Source organism: Armigeres subalbatus, chromosome 2 (assembly GCF_024139115.2).
Source record: "Armigeres subalbatus isolate Guangzhou_Male chromosome 2, GZ_Asu_2, whole genome shotgun sequence".
Lineage (NCBI taxonomy): Eukaryota > Metazoa > Arthropoda > Insecta > Diptera > Culicidae > Armigeres > Armigeres subalbatus.
Genome location: NC_085140.1, coordinates 62,813,805 through 62,834,900, shown reverse-complemented (window position 1 = coordinate 62,834,900; position 21,096 = coordinate 62,813,805). Strand labels below are relative to the sequence as shown.

Genomic DNA, 21,096 nt, shown 5'->3' with positions numbered 1-21,096 from the left:
GTAAGCATTTAGCTTTACTTTTTGTGCTCTTTTCCTTCCCGCCACGAAAGCATAACGCTTAATAGAAGATTTAACGCAACTTTTCGCATTTAGCAGGCATTAGTTAGGTTTATATTTTAATAATAATTCTTTGTTTATTATCGTTTGTGTCCAAAATTTAAATAGTAATCTTCGGCGACAAATCGACTACTGTTCTAATTTGAAAATTTCCCGAATGAAAATTGCAATCAATATCGTCTGACAACGATTCTGCACAACACTGTTCCGAATCTTTAGATTCAAGATTTTAGTCGCTCGACGTTTTGTTGTTTTGATTTTTTGTCTTACTTAGAGGATTTATTTATTTATTTATTATCAGACTAAGACCGGAGTGACCTGTGCTGCACATAAAAGACTTCTCCATTCAGCTCTGTCCATGGCTGCACTTCACCAACAACGCAGTCTGCGGAGGGTCCGCAAATCGTCCTCCACCTGATCGATCCACCTTGCCCGCTGTGCACCACGCCTTCTTGTTCCCGTCGGATCGTTGTCGAGAACCATTTTCACCGGATTACTGTCCGATATTCTGGCTACGTGCCCGGCCCACCGCAGTCTTCCGATTTTCACGGTGTGAACGATGGATGGTTCTCCCAACAGCTGATGCAACTCGTGGTTCATTAGCCTCCTCCACGTACCGTCCGCCATCTGCACCCCACCATAGATGATACGCAACACTTCCTTTAAAAAACTCCCAGTGCGCGTTGGTCCTCCACGAGCATCGTCCAGGTCTCGTGTCCGTAGAGAACTACCGGTCTTCTGAGCGTTTTGTAGATAGTCAGTTTACAGTTTAGTCAGTTTAGTACGGCGGTGAACTCTATTCGACCGTAGCGTCTTGCGGAGTCCAAAGTACGTACGATTTCCAGCCACTATGCCTATCCGAATTTCTCTGCTGGTATCGTTATCGGCGGTCACCAGTGAGCCCAAGTACACGAATTCCACCTCGATTTCGTCACCACCGATAGAAACTCGTGGTGGGTGGCTCACATTGACCTCTCTTGAGCCTCTTCCTATCATGTACTTCGTCTTCGACGTGTTGATGACTAGTCCAATTCGTCTAGCTTCGCTTTTCAGTCTGATGTAAGCTTCCTCCATTTTCTCAAAGTTACGTGTTATAATATCTGTATCGTCGGCGAAACCAAATAACTGGACGGACTTTGCGAAAATCGTATCACTCGTGTCAATCCCTGCCCGTCGTATTACTTCCTCCAAAGCGATGTTAAATAGCAGACACGAAATACCATCACCTTGCCGTAACCATGTACGCGTTTCGAAGGGACTCGAGAATGCCTCTGAAACTCGAACTTCGCACATCACCCGACCCATCGTCGCCTCGATCAACCTTATCAGTTTATCCGGAAAACCGTGTTCGTGCATTAGCTGCCATAGCTGGTCCCGATCGATTGTATCATATGCGGCTTTGAAGTCGCATGATTGGCTGCCACCCAATCACGCGTTGGCGCATCTTACCCAGCACTATGAAGCCGGTTCCCAGCTCGTTGGTGGTGCCACAGCTTTGGTAGAAGGTAGCCGCTCGATGCCCGCTTTTCCACACTTTCTGTCCTGTCCAGCAGATTTCCTGCAGCGCTACGACATCGAAGTTGCGGGGATGTAATTCATCGTAGATCATCCTGTCGCAACCTGCGAAACCTAGCGACTTGCAGTTCCATGTTCCAAGCTTCCAATCGTGATCCTGTATTCGTCGCCTAGGTCTTTGCCGATTATATCGAGTCGCATTATCTCTTATATCGTTCGTAATTATTGGTTTTCCAGGCGGCTTATTGGGAATGCGCAAACCTCCTGTCTCGTCGGAGGGCCGTCGTGTCAGGGCTGTTTAGCGTCCCACCTAACACCAGAACTTGGGCTTGTGCGCTTTGAGCGGCACACGGTCGCTTTGATGGGGCCTACTTGCAGATACATGCAGCTTTTTATAGAGGTTTAACAGGGCCCACTGTCAAACCCCACCACATCCTAGGCAGGCGCCACAACTCGCTGATGGCCTTGGGAGGGATCGTCAAGCCCTTGGACATAGCCCCTGCTGCCCGCGCTGGACATGAAGCATAGACATTAAAAGTGGCGGACCGGAGAGCTTTCGGGGTTTTCGAGCGAAAAGTTCTGCGAACAATACCCGAAGGAGACTAGAAAATGGTGTGTGGTGCAGACGCATGAATCATGAGCTGTATCAAGTATACAAAGGAAAAAATATTGCGAAACGTATAAAATACGGCAGACTTCAGTGGACTGGTCACTTAGTGCGAATGTTGGAAGAAAGAATAGCGAAAACAATATTCAACATAGAACCATATAGGGGGCTGGCGACTCCGTGGAAGGCCAAGAACATTCTGGCTGCACGCGGTGGAATCGGACCGGGGGACCCTGAACGTTCGGGAAACTGGAGGAACATCGCCCAAGATCGACGATTATGGAGCTCTACAGTACGCCAGACATAGGTGTATCAACGCTGTAGCCAACCAGGTATCCTGGTAGGTACTTCACATTCATTTGCTTAAAAACCTTCAAAGCCGATTTGTAGCATCTACGCACTGTCCATACCAAAACGAGAAAACGAAGGTTCGTACCTATGTCGTACCAATTTGTCAGTTAACAAAAGTGTTTTCTCTCATTTGCAGTACACCACCACTTTTTTGAAAGTGAATGTTATAAACATTATTACCGCGCTTAGTATCATAAGGGTGTAACTGAATTGATCGATTTATCTTCTTCAATTTTCTTCAACCCTAATAGATCAAAAGTAACGGCCGTGAGTGTTGCTTCTGGTTCAAGAATCAAGATACATCCTTTCCCAAGCCATTGAAATGAATCTTAAGGCAAACTACGCACTCAACCAGTGAATGTTAGATTTTATTACAATAATGTATAAGAATAGGGTGGTTCAAAAAATCGATTTTGCTCCACAGTGCTTATCTGATTCTTTATCATGTTCTGAGTGTCCCCTGAAAATTTGAGCTCATTTGGATTAGAACTGATTTAGCTCAAGCCGTTTCAAGTTTGGATGCAAATTAGTATGGGAAATTTATTTTTTCATTGTACTGTTAATGGCGCTTCCCCATTGAGCGCAGGTTAAAAGAAAACCTACATAGCTAGAAGGAATACTCAACAGCTTTCACCCAACGGAAACCGCATGTTGATTAATTGCCCCAATAATTAGTAATCGATTTTAAGACAGGATGCGAATCTTTAGTTATGATCGCTAAACTTCTTTGAGGGCATCACTGAAATTAGCAGGGCAACATAGTAGCCTGAATTTGTGTGTGCTATCTTTCGCGCCACGAGCAACAATGTTGCCTGCTGAGGAGTTATGCAATTAGCTCCAGAAAACCACGGAATAGATTAAATTCGATTATTAATTATTGGAAAGATTAATTAAGATGCGGTTTTCACTGGGTGAAAGGTGTTGAGTATTCCTTTTAGCTATGTAGGTTTTCTTTTAACCTACGCCTAATGGGGAAGCGTCATTAACAGTACAATGAAAAAATAAATTTCCCCATACTAATTTGCATGCAAACTTGAAACGGCTTGTGCTAAATCAGTTTTAATCCAAATGAGCTCAAATTTTCAGGGGACATTCAGAACATGATAAAGAATCAGATAAGCACTGTGGAGCAAAATCGATTTTTTGAACAACCCTAGTATAAGAACCTACCATCCAACCAGCGGATGGCAGATTTCAGAACAGTTTTACATAAGAATCTCACCGAAGTTGGATAAAAATTTGGCATATACAATTTCGAAAAATTTTAATACAACCCTTATATTGAAATTTTACAATTTTATACGCCAAGATTTTATACAATAATAAAATGTAAAATTGTTTTTTGGGTGTAGATTCTTAGTGTTGCTGATGGTCAAACTATTAAACTGGGAAGCGATATTCAGACTTAAACCTTAAACCTCAAACGTATTTCGTCCAGGAATCCAAATTTGAGTCTAATGACTATTTCAAATGAATGAAAAGGATGGTACGAGTTTGGATATCTACGGACAGCTACAGCTACAGCATCCCAAATTCGCCACAGAATAAATTTGGGGACGATTATTAAAAACTAAAAAAAAGTGAAGTACGAGACACTGAACATGGCCTCACAGTTGAGGTATCTGGTACGTATCTGGAAAGATTACAAAACGTGATGGAATTAAATGGAAACCCGAGTAGACGAAAATAGGTAAATAATATCAAATGTTGATAAGATAGCAAAATGAGGTATGAACATGATTGATATAAGAGATAAAAGATCAGACGACAATATCAATATTTTGCACTAAAATATCATAAGGATATCAAGATATGTTATTTGTAATAAGTGATCGATATCAAGTGCCGTAGCATATCTTGATATTTAAATGATATTTCGGTGCAAATTTTTGATATTGTTGCTTGTTCTTTTAACTCTTATATCCATCAAGTCCATATCATGTTTTGTTATTCTGTTCATGGCTTCGGCCCGGGAAGTACTAAACTTGTCTTATGACAGTTGACGACATTCCACTAAAAGAGCTTGAATATTTTTTCTCTGAGTTTCTATCTGTTGCAAATAATCGTAGACCGAGTGCACGTTTCCCAAAAATTTGAATAGTTCCAAAATAAATTGCCATAGTTTTTACTGGATTCTGGAGAACTCAAGTCGGATCAGAGGTTAGGTGTTTTCAAATATAAGCACGTACAATGGATTCTGGAGGATTACTCTTATTCCATTTGGAATTGGTAAGGTTGCTAATACGATCGAAATTTGTCTTCAACCCTGAGAAAGTGAACTTCCGTGCGCGATGAGCTACCGCTCAAGCTAATTATGGTGAGTTATAAAACTGATTCCACTTAATATGCGCCAGGATGTCTCCCTCGGGTTTTTTTTGCCAAGAAATAATATTTTGAGGGGGCAACAAAATAAAATTCGGACAATTTTGAGGATTTTCAAAACATTCTTTAACAAATCCGAGGATTTTTTTGATTTTTTTCATTTTAATATTTATTTTTGATTATCCCCCCCCCCTTTACCTTTCGGAGACCAGTAGGACAAAAAGTTAATTAAATATTTGTAACGGCCTTATTAGCAAAATAATTTAATCTAATCTGATAATTCTTTTGCAAGTTCAATTTTGACATAGAAAAAACTTTTTTTACCAAATTAGTTTGGATAGACAGATAGATCAATCCATATATAGTGGTTATTGATGGCAACGGCAGTTTTAACTCATGAGTAATGCTTCCGCGCTTAAACAAATAAAATATATCAGTTTTTTTACACTATTTAAAGAGACATTTTTTACACTTAATTGCTTAGGGCGGTGTTTCACTTCTATCATGTTTAACGGTATTTTAGATTGTTTTACACTTTGTCAAGACAAACCAAATTTAAATTTGAAAAATGTGTCAAAAATAAAATGAGTTCTTGTTCTAAAATGAGATATCGAAACTTTTTCCCATGCACCGAGTAACTAAAGGAGCAAACTCCTTCCATCGTGCAGCAGTATGACACCTCCACATCTAGGCTAGAATCAGGGCAACTTTTCACATTTCCGGCTTCGCTTCCGGAGCAAAAAAAAAAGAGCGCGCCAACTGGTCAAAATTCGACATTGTGATAAGCTCCCCATTTCCACACATTTTGCACATATCTTCACATATTTGCCCTCATCTCCATGGAAAGTTTTGAGCGCACCAGGTACGTGACTATTGCAAGAAGTGCAGGATTCTTTCTCAGCCGTAGGGGAAGGTGTGTTATGATGCAACATATGCTGTTACAGAGCAGGAACAATTGACCTTTTCATTTTGCTCTCGTAGAACAAATCAAGGAATTTAAAACTTTTATAAAAATGAACATTTCATGTGTTTCAACCTTTCTGATGATTTTAGTTTTTTCATATCAAATCTGTTTTGCAATTCATTAAGAATTCAGCTTTGTGGGCAATAACAAGCATTCATGCTTTTTGACAATTTTTCATCTAAACTACAGAGGAGTTGTTGTTGTTGAAAAATTTAATAACGTAAATTATTTTTAAGCTCAAGAGTGAGTGTATGAGTTCATTCAATCCTATTCTTCCCTACCAACTATATTACTAAGAATAGTTTTCAGTCGTCCAACAGTAGGATAGAATGGAACTTTTTCTCCGACTTTGACTACGTATACCTTTTCCTACTTTGATACTAGGGATTGGCTTTTAGGTACACCCAGTTTTAGTTTACCAAGCGGAGAAATGGAACCGGATGGCGTGAGTGGACGGCTACACTGAGTGTGAGTGTGTTTGCCTTTCCGGTGAACGAGCAGCTCCGGAAAAAGTAGAACGGAAACTAAACATTCTTAAGATAATTTGTTTGAGAGGTGGTTTCCCTCGTTCTTTCTTTTCGCTTGATAGGTGTGTGGGGTGTGTTCCACTCCGAAAGAATGACAGGGGCGAATTTGATGGGAAACTCAAACACTTGCACACCGGAAAACCCGGAGAGATAAGATTTACCTACTTTTCGTCTGCTTTTTGGGAAGGTAAAACTTTTGTGTGCCGATGGCAAAAATGGAATTCTGTGCAACAATGAGATTATTCAACTTAAAGAATAGGATATTTTATATTCCCAACTTTTAATACATTGCATGGAAGTGTATAGTCGGAAATGATGTTGATAATGGTCTTAGAGAAATATTAAAACTATGCAAATTGCAGTTTGCGTAAATTTTTGAAGCCTGTTAAGTATATCAGTACAATGCTCCTTAGCTTTGACCGTCGAAGGTATACAAATTCCTAAAAACTAAACAAAGGGCATTTTTTCGGTTTTCAGATTTTTATGATGACGACAATATAAGTAAAGTGTATATAAACCTTAATGCTAATTTTTTCTTCCATTTTCACCCACATAATTCAAATAAATAACGTTAGTGAGTTGTGACCATTTGCAGTACCCAATCCAGTAGCTTTATCTCAGCACGCACATCTGATTTGTGTGCCGACCTGGATGTGCGAATAACAATTAGTGAAACAAATCCCCTTACTCCATTTCCACAAATAACCACAGTTGTGGAAGTGCTGCTGGTGCCGTCTACCGGTTTTTGCATCCCAAACAAAACGAGAAGAATAGAGAAAAACGTGAGAACGTGTCCGAAAACCCAAAACCATCCTTTTCCAAACAATAATGGAGGCAAAAAATGCTCCCACACTCACCCTTGGACTTGAGAATCGTATTGATGGTCGGACTGACCGGACTGGCCGGCACCGGTTTGGCGTGCGGCGCGAATCGAACCGTATGGGACGGAATGGGCGTGTGGTCCCGATGTCCGATGGTGGGCAGTGAGTTGGAGTTCTGCAGCTGATGCAGTTGACTTCGAGCGCTCTCGGATGACGCTAGCCTGGTGGAGGTGCGAACTGCTGGAGATTCGGCCACCGGCGGAGTGGCACTGAATTCAACCGGCCGGTCGTACCCGGACGATGTGATCCAGGGGGCAGGTACTTGAGGCGTTTCGGCACGCGACGGTGGGAGGTTGCGTCGCGTTGGGGTTGGAGATTCAAATCCGATCGGGCGGAACTCGCGTCGTTCGCCGACCGGAGAAGGAGGAGCGCTACGCGGTGTCCAAACGGGCTGTAGCGGTTCCTTGCTGGCGCTGTCTTTGCTCCGTTCGGCTAGTTCTGCCTTGGTGAGGATCTCGGTCGAGCGGTTGTGTGGGGACCAAACGCCTGGTGGAAGGAGAAAGAGAAGAAAAATACCAATAAATTATGGGGATTTACAGAGTTGTTAGCAGCTGGTGGACGAATTATTGATGAAAGAAGTCATTTATGATGTGTAGAATGTATCAGTATGATAATATGTACATATGTTGCTATTAAGAAATGTATGCTCACACATATGGGTCCCTAGCAGCACATATGTTCCATATAAGTTGCTGCAACTCATATGTCACCAAATTTAGTTACAATAAAGTTGCTGTCTGACTTGTTGGTAGTACCAACAAGAAATACAGTTTGAATAATAAATGAATAAAAATGTATCATGAATGTATCAAGAGTATTACATTTTCAGTAATTGAAAAAGTGATTCCGACAAAATTCTGAACAAGATTCTGACATAGGCTGATCAGATTATTCCGATGAAAAAACGGAACAAACACGCTTGTTAAACGGGACATGTAAAAAAAAACCTTGTGATGAAATTCAAGAGCTGTGGAAATTTCAAAATATATGGGCTTAATTTTGATTTTCCTTGTAAGAAATTAGAATTATTTTAGAGTGAATCATTCATCACCATATCCTTCAATTGTATTGAGTTAGTTGTGGAAAAATACTAAACTGCAAATATTTCACTCGTCAGAGGAATGCGGACAAAAGCACGAAGGAACAGAAAATCATGTGTGGAATTTAGAAATTTTATTTTAATCTACTCTTAGACATGCATTAGGGATTTTACTATTGATCAATATCAAAAACTTTTCCAATTCTGAACAATGAATCGCCTGCTTTGAGCGTGCTTACAGCGGCACACTAGGAGTTAACTTTTGGAAATCAGTATGGCGAAAGGCATCTAAAGTTTAAAAAGTTCTTAAACGAAAACATACATTTGGTAGGCGTAGTAGCGGACACCTACCTACAGTACCAACTAGTCTTTCGTGAAAAGTTCCTATTGTTAAGAAAACCCGCATTAGCTGTCTTTCGCCATACAAACTTTTGGCTGTTAACTCATGAAGAATATTTTAAGCATATACTATAGCGCCTGGATGTGACAGAGGCGGGTAGTAAATCAGCCACTGCCAATAATTCATTGAAAATACAGTCGCCTCTCCACTTCTCGATATTGAAGGGACCATCGAGATAGGGAGAGATCGAGGAATGGAAGGAAAACTGAAATGGGTACTAGATCCAAAAAAGCTCGTTGCTATGAAAAACGAAAACAAAACTAATGTCATTTCTTGTTGCTGATGTGTTTGTTATTGACCAAAGATGGTCTAGTAGCCTAAAAATTTGAACATATCGACATAAGGAGAGTGAACCTAGAACAAAATATGATCAGAACACATCGAGATAGAGAGATATCGAGATAGGGAGGTTATCGAGATGTAGAATGCCCAAATGTATGTAGATTGAAGGGACCGGGGAAACCATCGACATAAGGAGAGATATCGAGATATAGAACATCGAGATGTGGAGAGCGGACTGTAACAAGCAATAGTCAAAGTACCCGGCCGGTTTTGGGCATTAGTAGGCTAAGAAAAGATAGTTCAAAGAAAAATGTCAAAATAGAAATGGTCGGGGCTCAGCAAATTCGCACCAAGCGGCTTTCTGACTGACTTGTGATGTCCTTTTCGATCGAAATAAATTGATTTAAATGACGGTGTGAAGCTAACCTCGGGAATCTTGTTCATAGATTTTGTTCCCATGTGCTCCCAAAAAAACTTCCTTAAACTGGTTTGAAGCTGCCTTAAACTCGATTGATTAAAGTTGATTGAAAAATATTTTTTTCACGTCGTTTTTTTTAAACAATTTTACGATTTGTTCAGAATGAATCAGAAAGACTTTGAATGATTTTTAATGTTTCAAAAAGAATCAAACGGTTGAAAAATATGTGGTAAAGCAAATTTATAAAAATGAATTACCTGCTTCGGCAGATTCAAAAAGAATAATTAAAAATGAACTTAATCTGATAATTAGAATGTCTGTCCTTGCGCTTCGTTTAATTGACGTTGCGGCGTAACCTGATTTTAAGGAAATACTTGCTCACTAAGTTACTAATTTTGCTTAATCCACTGATAAAATTGGCCAAATTTCAATACCTCTGTAATAAGCAGAAAAAAATCATTGAAATGAAACTGAATGGAAAAATCTCCCGCAGAAGTATCTGTTGTCATTAACTGTTAAAAACCTTAATAAAATTTGGTGGGGTTTTGGTCACCTTAAAACTTTATATTTGTTGAACAGAACAAGATTCCAGCATAAACATAAAAGGGATTCTGACAGAATCCTGAGCAATATTCCGACAGAATCTTGAACAGGATTCCGAAAGAATTCGACCGAATCGTGAATAGGGTGCTGACTAGATTCTGAACAGGATTCCGACAGAATCCTGAAAAGGATTCCGACAGAATCCTGAACATGATTCCGACAGAATCCTGAACAGGATTCCGACAGAATCCTGAACAGGATTCCGACAGAATCCTGAACAAGATTCCGACAGAATCCTGAACAGGATTCCGACAGAATCCTGAACAGGATTCCGACAGAATCCTGAACAGGATTCCGACAGAATCCTGAACAGGATTCCGACAGAATCCTGAACAGGATTCCGACAGAATCCTGAACAGGATTCCGACAGAATCCTGAACAGGATTCCGACAGAATCCTGAACAGGATTCCGACAGAATCCTGAACAGGATTCCGAAAGAATCCTGAACAGGATTCCGACAGAATCCTGAACAGGATTCCGACAGAATCCTGAACAGGATTCCGACAGAATCCTGAACAGGATTCCGACAGAATCCTGAACAGAATTCCGACAGAATCCTAAATATGATTCCGACATAATCCTGATCAGGATTGCGACAAAATGCTTAGCAGAATCCCAACAAAATCCTTAGTAGGATCCCAACAGAATCCTTTGCAGGATTCCAACAGAATCCTAAACAGCATTCTGATAGAAACCTAAACAGCATTCCGATTGAATCCTAAACAGGGTTCCGACAAAATCCTGAACAGGATTTCTACAGAACCCTTAAAGCCCCGAACACATTGTAAGCGGAACGGAAACGGCAAATTTGACAGAAAATATATGGGCTAACTGCCAAATTTGCCGTTCCGCTGACATTGTGCTTTCCATTCCAACATAATCCTGAACAGGATTCCGACAGAACTCTGAACAGGATGCCGACAGAATCGTGAACAGGATTCCGACAGAATCATGAAGAGCATGCCGATAAAATCCTGAACAGGATTGTAACCGAACCCCGCGCAGGATTCCGAAAGAATTCTGAACAGGATTCTGACACAATTCTAAACACGTTTCTGACAGAATCCTAAACAGGATTTCGATAAAATTCTAAACAGAATTCCGGTAATATCCTGAACAGAATTCTGACAGAATTCAGAACAGTATTTCGGCAGAATCATCAACAAGATTCTGACGGACTCTTCATAAAACTTTGTCTGTGATCAGAAAGATGTTTTCTGAGAGTGTTTCGTTTGCAGTTCTCAGACGATTCCATTAGGAAACATGACAGGCTTTTAGAATCTGTTTGGAAGCATCAGGAAGTTCTTTTTGCGAAGCAAAAACATATTTGTTTTTGGGAACTACGAAAGGGTTCTAAAATAAAATCGTTCGGTTAACTTCTTTTGGATTAAGGACAAATATTGTTGCGAAAGTTTCAAAGAAGTTTTCTTTTTTTAAACCTCTCTCGCACATGCTGTTTGTAGAGTACCATCGAAATTATTTCAACAACATAAAGTTATATTTGGCACATCTTTATGATTCCATTAGACTGCAAATATAATCAATTATGAGTACAAATAATGAAACTATAGACCTGTGCGCCGATTGAAATTTTACCGGAGGTGGCGTGATAGATCATTTTTAGTCAGCGGCGGCGGCGGCGTGAACTAATTGCAAAAGTCATAAATTTTCTGAAATTTCTTCGGAAGATTCTCAACGAATTCCTCAGAACAGTCCTCCAGATACTCCTCTGGAAGTTCCTCCGGAAGTTCCTCCGGAAGTTCCTCCAGGAATTCCTCCGCAAGTTCCTCCAGGAATTCCTCCGGAAGTTCCTCCAGGAATTCCTCCGGAAGTTCCTCCAGGAATTCCTCCGGAAGTTCCTCCAGGAATTCCTCCGGAAGTTCCTCCAGGAATTCCTCCGGAAGTTCCTCCAGGAATTCCTCCGGAAGTTCCTCCAGGAATTCCTCCGAAAGTTCCTCCAGGAATTCCTCCGGAAGTTCTTCCAGGAATTCCTCCGGAAGTTCCTCCAGGAATTCCTCCGGAAGTTCCTCCAGGAATTCCTCCGGAAGTTCCTCCAGGAATTCCTCCGGAAGTTCCTCCAGGAATTCCTCCGGAAGTTCCTCCAGGAATTCCTCCGGAAGTTCCTCCAGGAATTCCTCCGGAAGTTCCTCCAGGAATTCCTCCGAACGTTCCTCCAGGAATTCCTCCGGAAGTTCCTCTAGGAATTTCTCCGGCAGTTCCTCCAAGAATTCCTCCGGAAGTTCCTCCAGGAATTCCTCCGGAGGTTCCTCCAGAAATTCCTCCGGAAGTTCCTCCCGGAATTCCTCCGGAAGTTCCTCCAGAAATTCCTCCGAAGTTCCTCCAGGAATTCCTCCGGAAGTTCCTCCAGGAATTCCTCCGAAGTTCCTCCAGGAATTCCTCCGGAAGTTCCTCCAGGAATTCCTCCGGAAGTTCCTCCAGGAATTCCTCCGGAAGTTCCTCCAGGAATTCCTCCGGAAGTTCCTCCAGGAATTCCTCCGAAGTTCCTCCAGGAATTCCTCCGGAAGTTCCTCCAGGAATTCCTCCGAAGTTCCTCCAGGAATTCCTCCGGAAGTTCCTCCAGGAATTCCTCCGGAAGTTCCTCCAGGAATTCCTCCGAAGTTCCTCCAGGAATTCCTCCGGAAGTTCCTCCAGGAATTCCTCCGGAAGTTCCTCCAGGAATTCCTCCGGAAGTTCCTCCAGGAATTCCTCCGAAGTTCCTCCAGGAATTCCTCCGAAGTTCCTCCAGGAATTCCTCCGGAAGTTCCTCCAGGAATTCCTCCGAAGTTCCTCCAGGAATTCCTCCGAAGTTCCTCCAGGAATTCCTCCGAAGTTCCTCCAGGAATTCCTCCGGAAGTTCCTCCAGGAATTCCTCCGGAAGTTCCTCCAGGAATTCCTCCGAAGTTCCTCCAGGAATTCCTCCGGAAGTTCCTCCAGGAATTCCTCCGGAAGTTCCTCCAGGAATTCCTCCGAAGTTCCTCCAGGAATTCCTCCGGAAGTTCCTCCAGGAATTCCTCCGGAAGTTCCTCCAGGAATTCCTCCGGAAGTTCCTCCAGGAATTCCTCCGGAAGTTCCTCCAGGAATTCCTCCGGAAGTTCCTCCAGGAATTCCTCCGGAAGTTCCTCCAGGAATTCCTCCGGGAGGTCCTCCAGGGATTTCTCCGGAGGGTCCTCCAGGAATTCCCCCGGAAGTTCCCCCAGGATTTCCTCCGAAGTTCCTCCAGGAATCCCTCCGAAGTTCCTCCAGGAATTCCTCCGGAAGTTCCTCCAGGAATTCCTCCGGAAGTTCCTCCAGGAATTCCTCCGGAAGTTCCTCCAGGAATTCCTCCGGAAGTTCCTCCAGGAATTCCTCCGGAAGTTCCTCCAGGAATTCCTCCGGAAGTTTCTCCAGGAATTCCTCCGGAAGTTCCTCCAGGAATTCCTCCGGAAGTTCCTCCAGGAATTCCTCCGGAAGTTCCTCCAGGAATTCCTCCGGAAGTTCCTCCAGGAATTCCTCCGGAAGTTCATCCAGGAATTCCTCCGGAAGTTCTTCCCGGAATTCCTCCGGAAGTTCCTCCAGGAATTTCTCCAGAAGTTCCTATTGGAATTCTTCCAGAAGTTCCTATTGGAATTCCTCCGTAATTTACTCCATAAATTCTTCCGGAAATTTCTCCATCATTTCTTTTAGAAGGCGCACAATAACGTTGGGATATTCCTTTAGGAATTTTTCGGGACGCTCATCCGGGATTATTATTGGAAAGGTCCTTGAACAAATGTGAATTGCGTATTATTTGGATTTTAATGAATGTTTCCCTTGAATGTCCACCAGTTTTTCCCCAATGAATTTATTGAAATTCTACCTCAAGTTACTCTAGAAATTCCTCCAGTTCAAAAAATTACTTCGAAAATTATTCAGAAATTTCCATTGAATTCCAGGAGGAGCTTACATTGAATTTCTAAACTAACTAAACTCAATTTTTATCAGAAATATTTCCATTTCTATCTGAAATTAATCCAGCAATTCCTCCAGATATTTCCCAAAACATTCCTCCAAAAAGTCTCCTGGATAATTGTTTTTAAATTCTTCAGTAGTTCCTTCGGAAATTCCCCTGGACATTCCTAAACATTCCTTCCTGTCGAATTATCTCAGCAATTCCTACAGAAACTTTTATAACCACGCCTTCTAAAAGTCCCTCAATTTTTATTCCTGGTACTGCCTCCCAAATTTCAACCCTGGAAATTATTTTACAAATTCTTATGCCATCCCTCGAGATCCTCCAGGATTTTCCACGGAAATTACTTCAAGAATACATTTACAAATCTCTCGATTCCCCACAAATATTATCGATGGGCTTCCTGAAGATACGCTTGAAGGAATTAAAATAATGTTTGAAGAAAAGCAAATAGAAATTCATGAAATTGAAGTATATTTTTAATGAAGTTCTGAAATAATTTCAGACCAGAACTCGAAAGAAATTCTGATAGGAGCTTCTTGAAATTTTCAAGAAAAAAATTCCTTATATTCTTTAAAAAACGATGGAGTTCTTGAGCTGCGTCTCATTTCCTGATTTAAAATTAAATTAAATTTGAACGACATAGTTTGAAAATCGAAAAATTATCGGTCATTTAAATCGCAGGTGTTTTTCAATGAGACGGATCTGTCAAAAACAATTCTATGTCGACCAAAAGTTATTTTGTTATGTGTGCAGCGTTATTGTGGAATACCCTCCTGAAAGGAATTATTCTAGAATCTAGATGGATTTCGTTTTGTGTTACTATTTTCGCATACTTAGTGGTTATTGTTTTGAATAAAGTGAATTCTTTTCTTTGGTATGATTTCGTCCGGAATAATGGAAGCCATCAATCTGAAATTCTGAGAGAACTACTTCGAGATTCCATTGTCAAATCCCAAATGGATTATGTTAAGAATTTGGGAAGTATTTTGTTTGTCGTCTTAAGTTAATTCCGTCTTGAAGCCTAAGAGAATGTCGACTGAAAGGATGAGTAGATTTCGATCCTAAGCGAAACCCATTTGAAATTCTGAGAGAAGTCCGACTTTCGTCTGTAATCATGGCATCTGAAACTCTCAGACGATGGCGTCTACATTATTGGAGATAGTAAGTGATATCCTGAAAGTATTCCGTCTTAAATTTTCAGAAGACTGGAAAATGTTCATCTGGACAAAAATAAACATCTGGAGAATTGATTTGAATTGTTGAGATTAGGGTAAAATACCCAATAGTGGACCCCCTAGTAGCGGAATTTTGCTCTTCCTGTCATACGGCATAGAAATTTTCAAAATATTAACTCTGCTTGATATCTAACAACAAGCTCTGCATCCCCTCTTCACGATACATACATAAAACACCCAAATACACGACGTTATTCGTTGAAATTAACATTTTAAAGTCTAACTGAATTCGCCCTATAGTAGACCCCCTGGGGGTCCATAATAGGAAATTGCTTCCCTATAGTCGACACTTCATTTGATTTTCATGTCCCGTTTCGGGACGTTCTTCTTCCCTATTATGTACCCCCCAAAATATTCCTATAGTGGACACTCCCGTGTTTATTTTTTATAGAAATGAAAAAATCATTTAATTTGATTTTCCATAGCATTTCCAACGCATGTAGTCAAATCATAGAACTGTAAGGTAGGTTCTCCCGATAGAATTTCATAGCGAAATGTTGACATTGTGCAGTAATAATGCAAAAATGGCTGGAGGGTCCACAATTGGTTGGGGGTCCACTATTGGTCACTTTACCCTATTACATCTGAAATCCAAAATAACTTATTTTGTTCAGAATCAACGCAGAATTGTGAACATTTTCGATTCCTAAAAATATTTAAAGGGATTTTAAAACTTGAGAAAAATTTGTCTTGAAATTCAAGAGAATTCCATTTGGAATGCCCGATAGCACTACAATAACAGGTGGAATCCTTAGAAGATATTTTGAGAGAATTATAACCGTAGCATTATATAGGTTTTATCTTATATTTTGTTAAAAATCATCCAATTTCTGAAAAGACTCCGACATGATTCCTGCGATAATTATGTTTAGAATCGTTAGAGCAATCCTTTTAGAGTGAGAGTTTTGTAATAGATTTTTGCGGGAGTTTTGTGTCGTCTTTTGAAAGATTTCTTTTTCAATTTCCAATTCTGTTTAAATGGTTTCTAAAATATTTGTTAGAGGATGCAAAACACACGATCAACTTTTTCTCCAAAAGTAGCAAATCTACGTATCGTTTGTATGCGGTGTGTATGTTTTTCATATACCTAGACGAAAATAATTAAAAAAATATAACAAACATGTTTTGAAAGAGAAGAGTTTTGCAAACCTCGTGTTTGTTTTTCTTAGTTTAACAAGCCTGAATAGAAATAATTAATCACCCTGCCATTGTATTCTTTTTGGAATCGCAAAGAAAATATGCTAAACTAAACCACATCATCGACCTTGAAACGGAAGGTTATTTAGAATCGAAACTTCAAAGCAGAATAAACCGCAGCTTCGAACAGCAGGATAGAAAGCAAACAGCTGGAAATTACAACAATACAAAAAAAGTCGAAACGCAAGCATCTTGTTTCGTTCAGCAGAATCCACTAATTTATGCACAAAGAACAACAAAAACATAAGAAATGGCACGAAAACACCGCGCACCAGCAGCCGAGCGAAATATATCTACTGTTGATGTTGATGTTGCCACATTTCTTCATTCGATTAATCTTGGAGTCGTGTGCGCGCCGCGGCAATGCTCGTTTTCATCGCATCGGCATTCCCCGGCTCAACTGGGCACCATCCTACAATGAACATCGTCGTCGTCGTCGTCGCGCTTTCCTATTTTTCTTTCGGGTGTTTTCCTCCACCCACTACTGACTTCTGGGCATCACCGACCGGGGGGTGGGGAAGACGATCGAACTCGATCGGTTTCGGTGGGCGGTGGTCGCGGGTCGTTTGGTGTGGGCTGATCGACACGGGAGTGGGCGTCATCGTCGCCTTTCGTTGTTTTATGTAATGTTTAAAAATAGATTAATCATAAAAGCTGAACATTAACGTTCGCTACTGACTTAAATTGAAATACTGGCATACCCCATGGTGCGGGTAGTTGTTGTTTTTTATATTCGCCATACAGTGTGACTCGCAAAAATAGATAAACTAATCGACGGCAATGCACAGTGGTGGAACTGCGATTAAATTGTCTAAAAATGTTTTGAAAGGAAATATTTAGTAGAATGTTTGCACAATTTAGCGTTAGCGTTAGTTAGTTAGTTAGTAGAATGTTTGCACAATTCATCGAAAACAAATAATTCTACCGTATTTTTGCCAACGTATTTTGACCGTGATGTCAGCTCCTAATATTTTTATTGCCTTTCTTTACAACAAAAGTTTAGCGAAGAACAATCATTTTATGTCCATCCGTGTGATTGTGGGTGTAAGAGGATATAAATGATTTCTCATAAAATAATATCCAACAAATGTACTCCCTATAGGTATACAAGCATTACCTAGGAACAAAAGGTAGGTCGTTGCGTGCAAAAGTAATGACGAAATATTTTATGTTTCAACTTGGATAAGGACATTACTGCCCATGATCGCATATTTGTAACATTTGCATTTTTGTTGATTTTGAGATAAGCTCATGAATCATCTCCAAATTGCTAGTTCTTCCAGCTGACCAGGTAAAATAAGAAAGTTTGTTCCGAAAAACTCGAAAAAACTACCAAGTTGTTTTGTAACATTAAGCAAAGTGACCGCATAATCGTAACACTGGAAAAATTTATTGCCGGTACGCCATGCGCTGTGTTCAAATTTTTTTGAAAATAGATGGCATTCAAATACCAAGTAATGGAAATGTTTCTACCGAAGATTCCAACTAGATAAAGTTTTTGTGCAATTTTTGGGAATTTTTAGATAATCATTGAGATTTTCATACTTATGCATATTACAAACTTCATCGTTCCATTTGTCCCATGCCTACTTTTGTCGATTGTTACAAATATGCGATCATAGGCAGATTAGCTGAGACACCATTGACTACAATTACGCGAAATTGTTTCAAATTTCCATGGCAACTTTTTATTGTATTTTCTTGGGAAATTGAATTTTTATTGAAATAAAATTTTAACTTCTAATCTTCAAGAGTTCCTTTCGAACCGCGTTTTCAATTCTTCTGCTCATGTTCCACGTTTTTTTTTTGAGTTTTTGAAAACGAATTTCGATTAAACATTCTTCTAGAACACACGAAAAATGTTCGCTGTTTACTCTGATATGGAATAAGACTGATTTTGGCAATTTGATTAATTGCTGTTTTTTATGTTTCTGGAACTAATAAGTTCTAATACAAATTATGGTTTAACGTGAATATCGCGAAAGCATAAAACTGTTGCATTTAGTATTCGGACTTGTAATGATATCTAGTAGTAGCGTGTAGTAAACTCGTGTTCCGTACGAAACGGACCGAATAATTTTGCCCAGCTGCATTGAAACGGAACCCCACTGTTTTAGGTCCCAACTTACGACTTACCAGGGAGTGATGTCAAACGGAAAACGGATTTCAATTTGTCACGAGCGATCTCTTCAAACGGCGTATGTTTCACACCGAGAAGATGTCGATGGCAGACAACGGACGCCATGCCGCCGTCGGCGGTGGATGACTCACGCGTAAACGAGATTGTACTGTTTATAATTAGATTAATTTAATTCACCTTCGCAGTCGGTATACAGTTTCGGTTGGTTCGGCCATCATCCATCAGTCGGATTGGGTTGGGAAAATCACCGCTTGTTTGTTGCCATTTTCGTGACGAGACAGAGAGAGAGAGAAAGGGTGGCTTTGAATTGCACCCGCCTCCCACCAAAATGTGCAAATTCGACTGCAAGCTGACGGCGGCGGAAAGTCCTTCCCAAAGTGGGTGGTAAAAAGTGTTGTCTACCGTCGAGCAGATGATGGCGACCCAAGATAAACTTGCTTTGCTTTGCTTTTGCACTTGTCTGAGTACGGAGGCGAAGGATTCCCAGTGGCTGTAACTAATTTACTCCTTGTTGTTGAGTGAAGTACGAATGATGCTTTGGAGAGATGAGATTTGCAGAGTTTATTTACATAAAGACTCGTTATGGCAAACTATTTGCCCGGTGAGCTAATTGTGTTGGACGCGCCGGATAGATTGGCTGACGAGATGGGAAATGTAAATTGGTGTCATGAAGATGCATCAAATCGTACCTCATCCAACTAAGCATAAGTTGGAATAGGAAATTTACTGATGAGCACGGTGATAACGGCTGTTCATTTGAATTGTGTTCTGTTTGGTATCCTGGAAGGATTTCATCCAATTTGTTGGGTAGGTTTAGTTTAGTTCTGAAGAACTTTCACCTAGATGAATTTCCAGGGTGATTGCATTTGAAATCCATTAGTCTACTTTTACACTCTGTTGGTATTCAGAATGTGTGATCTTTAAATTCGATAATTGGGTAAACTGACAAAACTAAATTTCTGCCGAAACAATTCCTGGCTTAAAAAGTTTGAACTTAATCGAACAAGTAACATCACAGCTTAATATTTATTATAGTGCCGAAAATTTTTAATAGCGATAGATCCTAATTACAGGGTCAGTACAATAAACACATTGATTGCACTGGAAATGGAATTTGCCAATATACATTAAACCACTACGTATTCTTCCAAACCAAACCAGTTAAAAGATATCCACAAAAATCGATAAAAGCTTAGCTTTTTCGGATCTATTAAAGTATCTTAAAAATGACTCGGCGACAGAGTTTGAATCCAAAAGAGAATAAGAGAATCCCTCACTTATCATGTATGTATACATTCGATGTGCCTTAGTAAAATAGTAAAGCTCATCGGTATACACTAAAGTGACCAGACGTCCCGTATTATGCGGGACTGTCCCGGATTCGGCATACTTGTCCGGCATTGCCAGGCGTCCCGGAAAACGTCCCACTTTCCATGATGAATACAGTGTTGACCCGATTTTGTCACTCCCCGATTTTGTCTACCCCCGATTTTGTCTACCCCCGATTTTATCACGTTTTCGACCCGATTTTATCACGTCCCGATTTTGTCACGTTTTCGACCCGATTTTGTCACCCCAAAAAATTTTGTCATTCTTTTTATTTTCGTAAATAATACCACAAACAACATTGATTTTCATGAAATAACTTTCACCGCCTGTAGTTTATTACGAACGACTTCTGAGTACCTGGGAAACATTCTGTAAGCAATTTCGACAAGAAATAACGGGTACCGTTCACGCATTTGGCCTTTCCAAGACATAAAATGATTCATATTTGTGGAATGAATTAAAAAATTGGAAATATTTTTTTTTCCAATTTTGTCACATACCCTGTTTTATCACCCCAAAATTCACCAGGGGGGTGATAAAATCGGGATATTACTGTATCTAAAATCTGGAGAACCTATGGAGCTCGGAAATGAGAATGGATGTCTAAAAATTTGCTACGGATCCGAAAAATCATGAGCATGAGCATTCTGACCGTACCATTCGTGGTTGCTACTCAGTGATTGACTAGAACTTGCGAAAATGTCCAGATGGGGCTTGGGGCTAACTCAATGTACACGTTTCGGAAGCTCATATCTTTTCAGTCAAACACGGCACCGGACACGTTTGTACTGTCACATAGGAAGGAAATGATTGTCAGTTCGACTGTCTTGGTTAGTAGATATAGAGAACACCTCTGCATATCCACAATTGTCTTGGAAGAGGGTATTGTGTTAGTTACAAAGGATATTTTATCTGGATACACTTCGATAACCGATGCGATCTTTGGGATGGGGTACATTAACACGTATTAAAAATATTCTACTCACGTTTCTTCCTATCCAAATAGCGTGTCAAACGAAACTATGATTAATTAATTTACGGACCACACAAAGCAGAACAAAATATTTGGGAAGATCACGTAATCGTTCTGTGCGCTGAAAATAGATAGCACAATAAACCTTATGTTTCAAGAAAAACGGTCTATCACCTACTAATTAATTTTCTCACTGTCCGCACAAAACAGAACAAAATCACCAGGATCTGTTCCGTGTTCCGTGTCTTAAACGAAACACGATTTGTCGCATACTCTCTAAAAACCCGTAACAGATTCAAATAATCAGATGAAAAAGGGGAACTT

The 21,096-nt window shown here is 40.4% G+C and overlaps 1 protein-coding gene across 22 annotated transcripts in view; it reads right to left on the bottom strand.

The window, feature by feature from the left end:
• LOC134208741 (sorbin and SH3 domain-containing protein 1) overlaps positions 1-21,096 on the bottom strand; it is a 453,188-nt gene that overhangs the window by 167,763 nt on the left and 264,329 nt on the right. For all 22 annotated transcript variants that reach the window (XM_062684620.1, XM_062684623.1, XM_062684619.1 and 19 more), the window contains one exon: positions 7,201-7,710. In XM_062684620.1, coding sequence (XP_062540604.1) covers positions 7,201-7,710 — 510 coding nt within the window. The remainder of the gene's footprint in view (positions 1-7,200; positions 7,711-21,096) is intronic.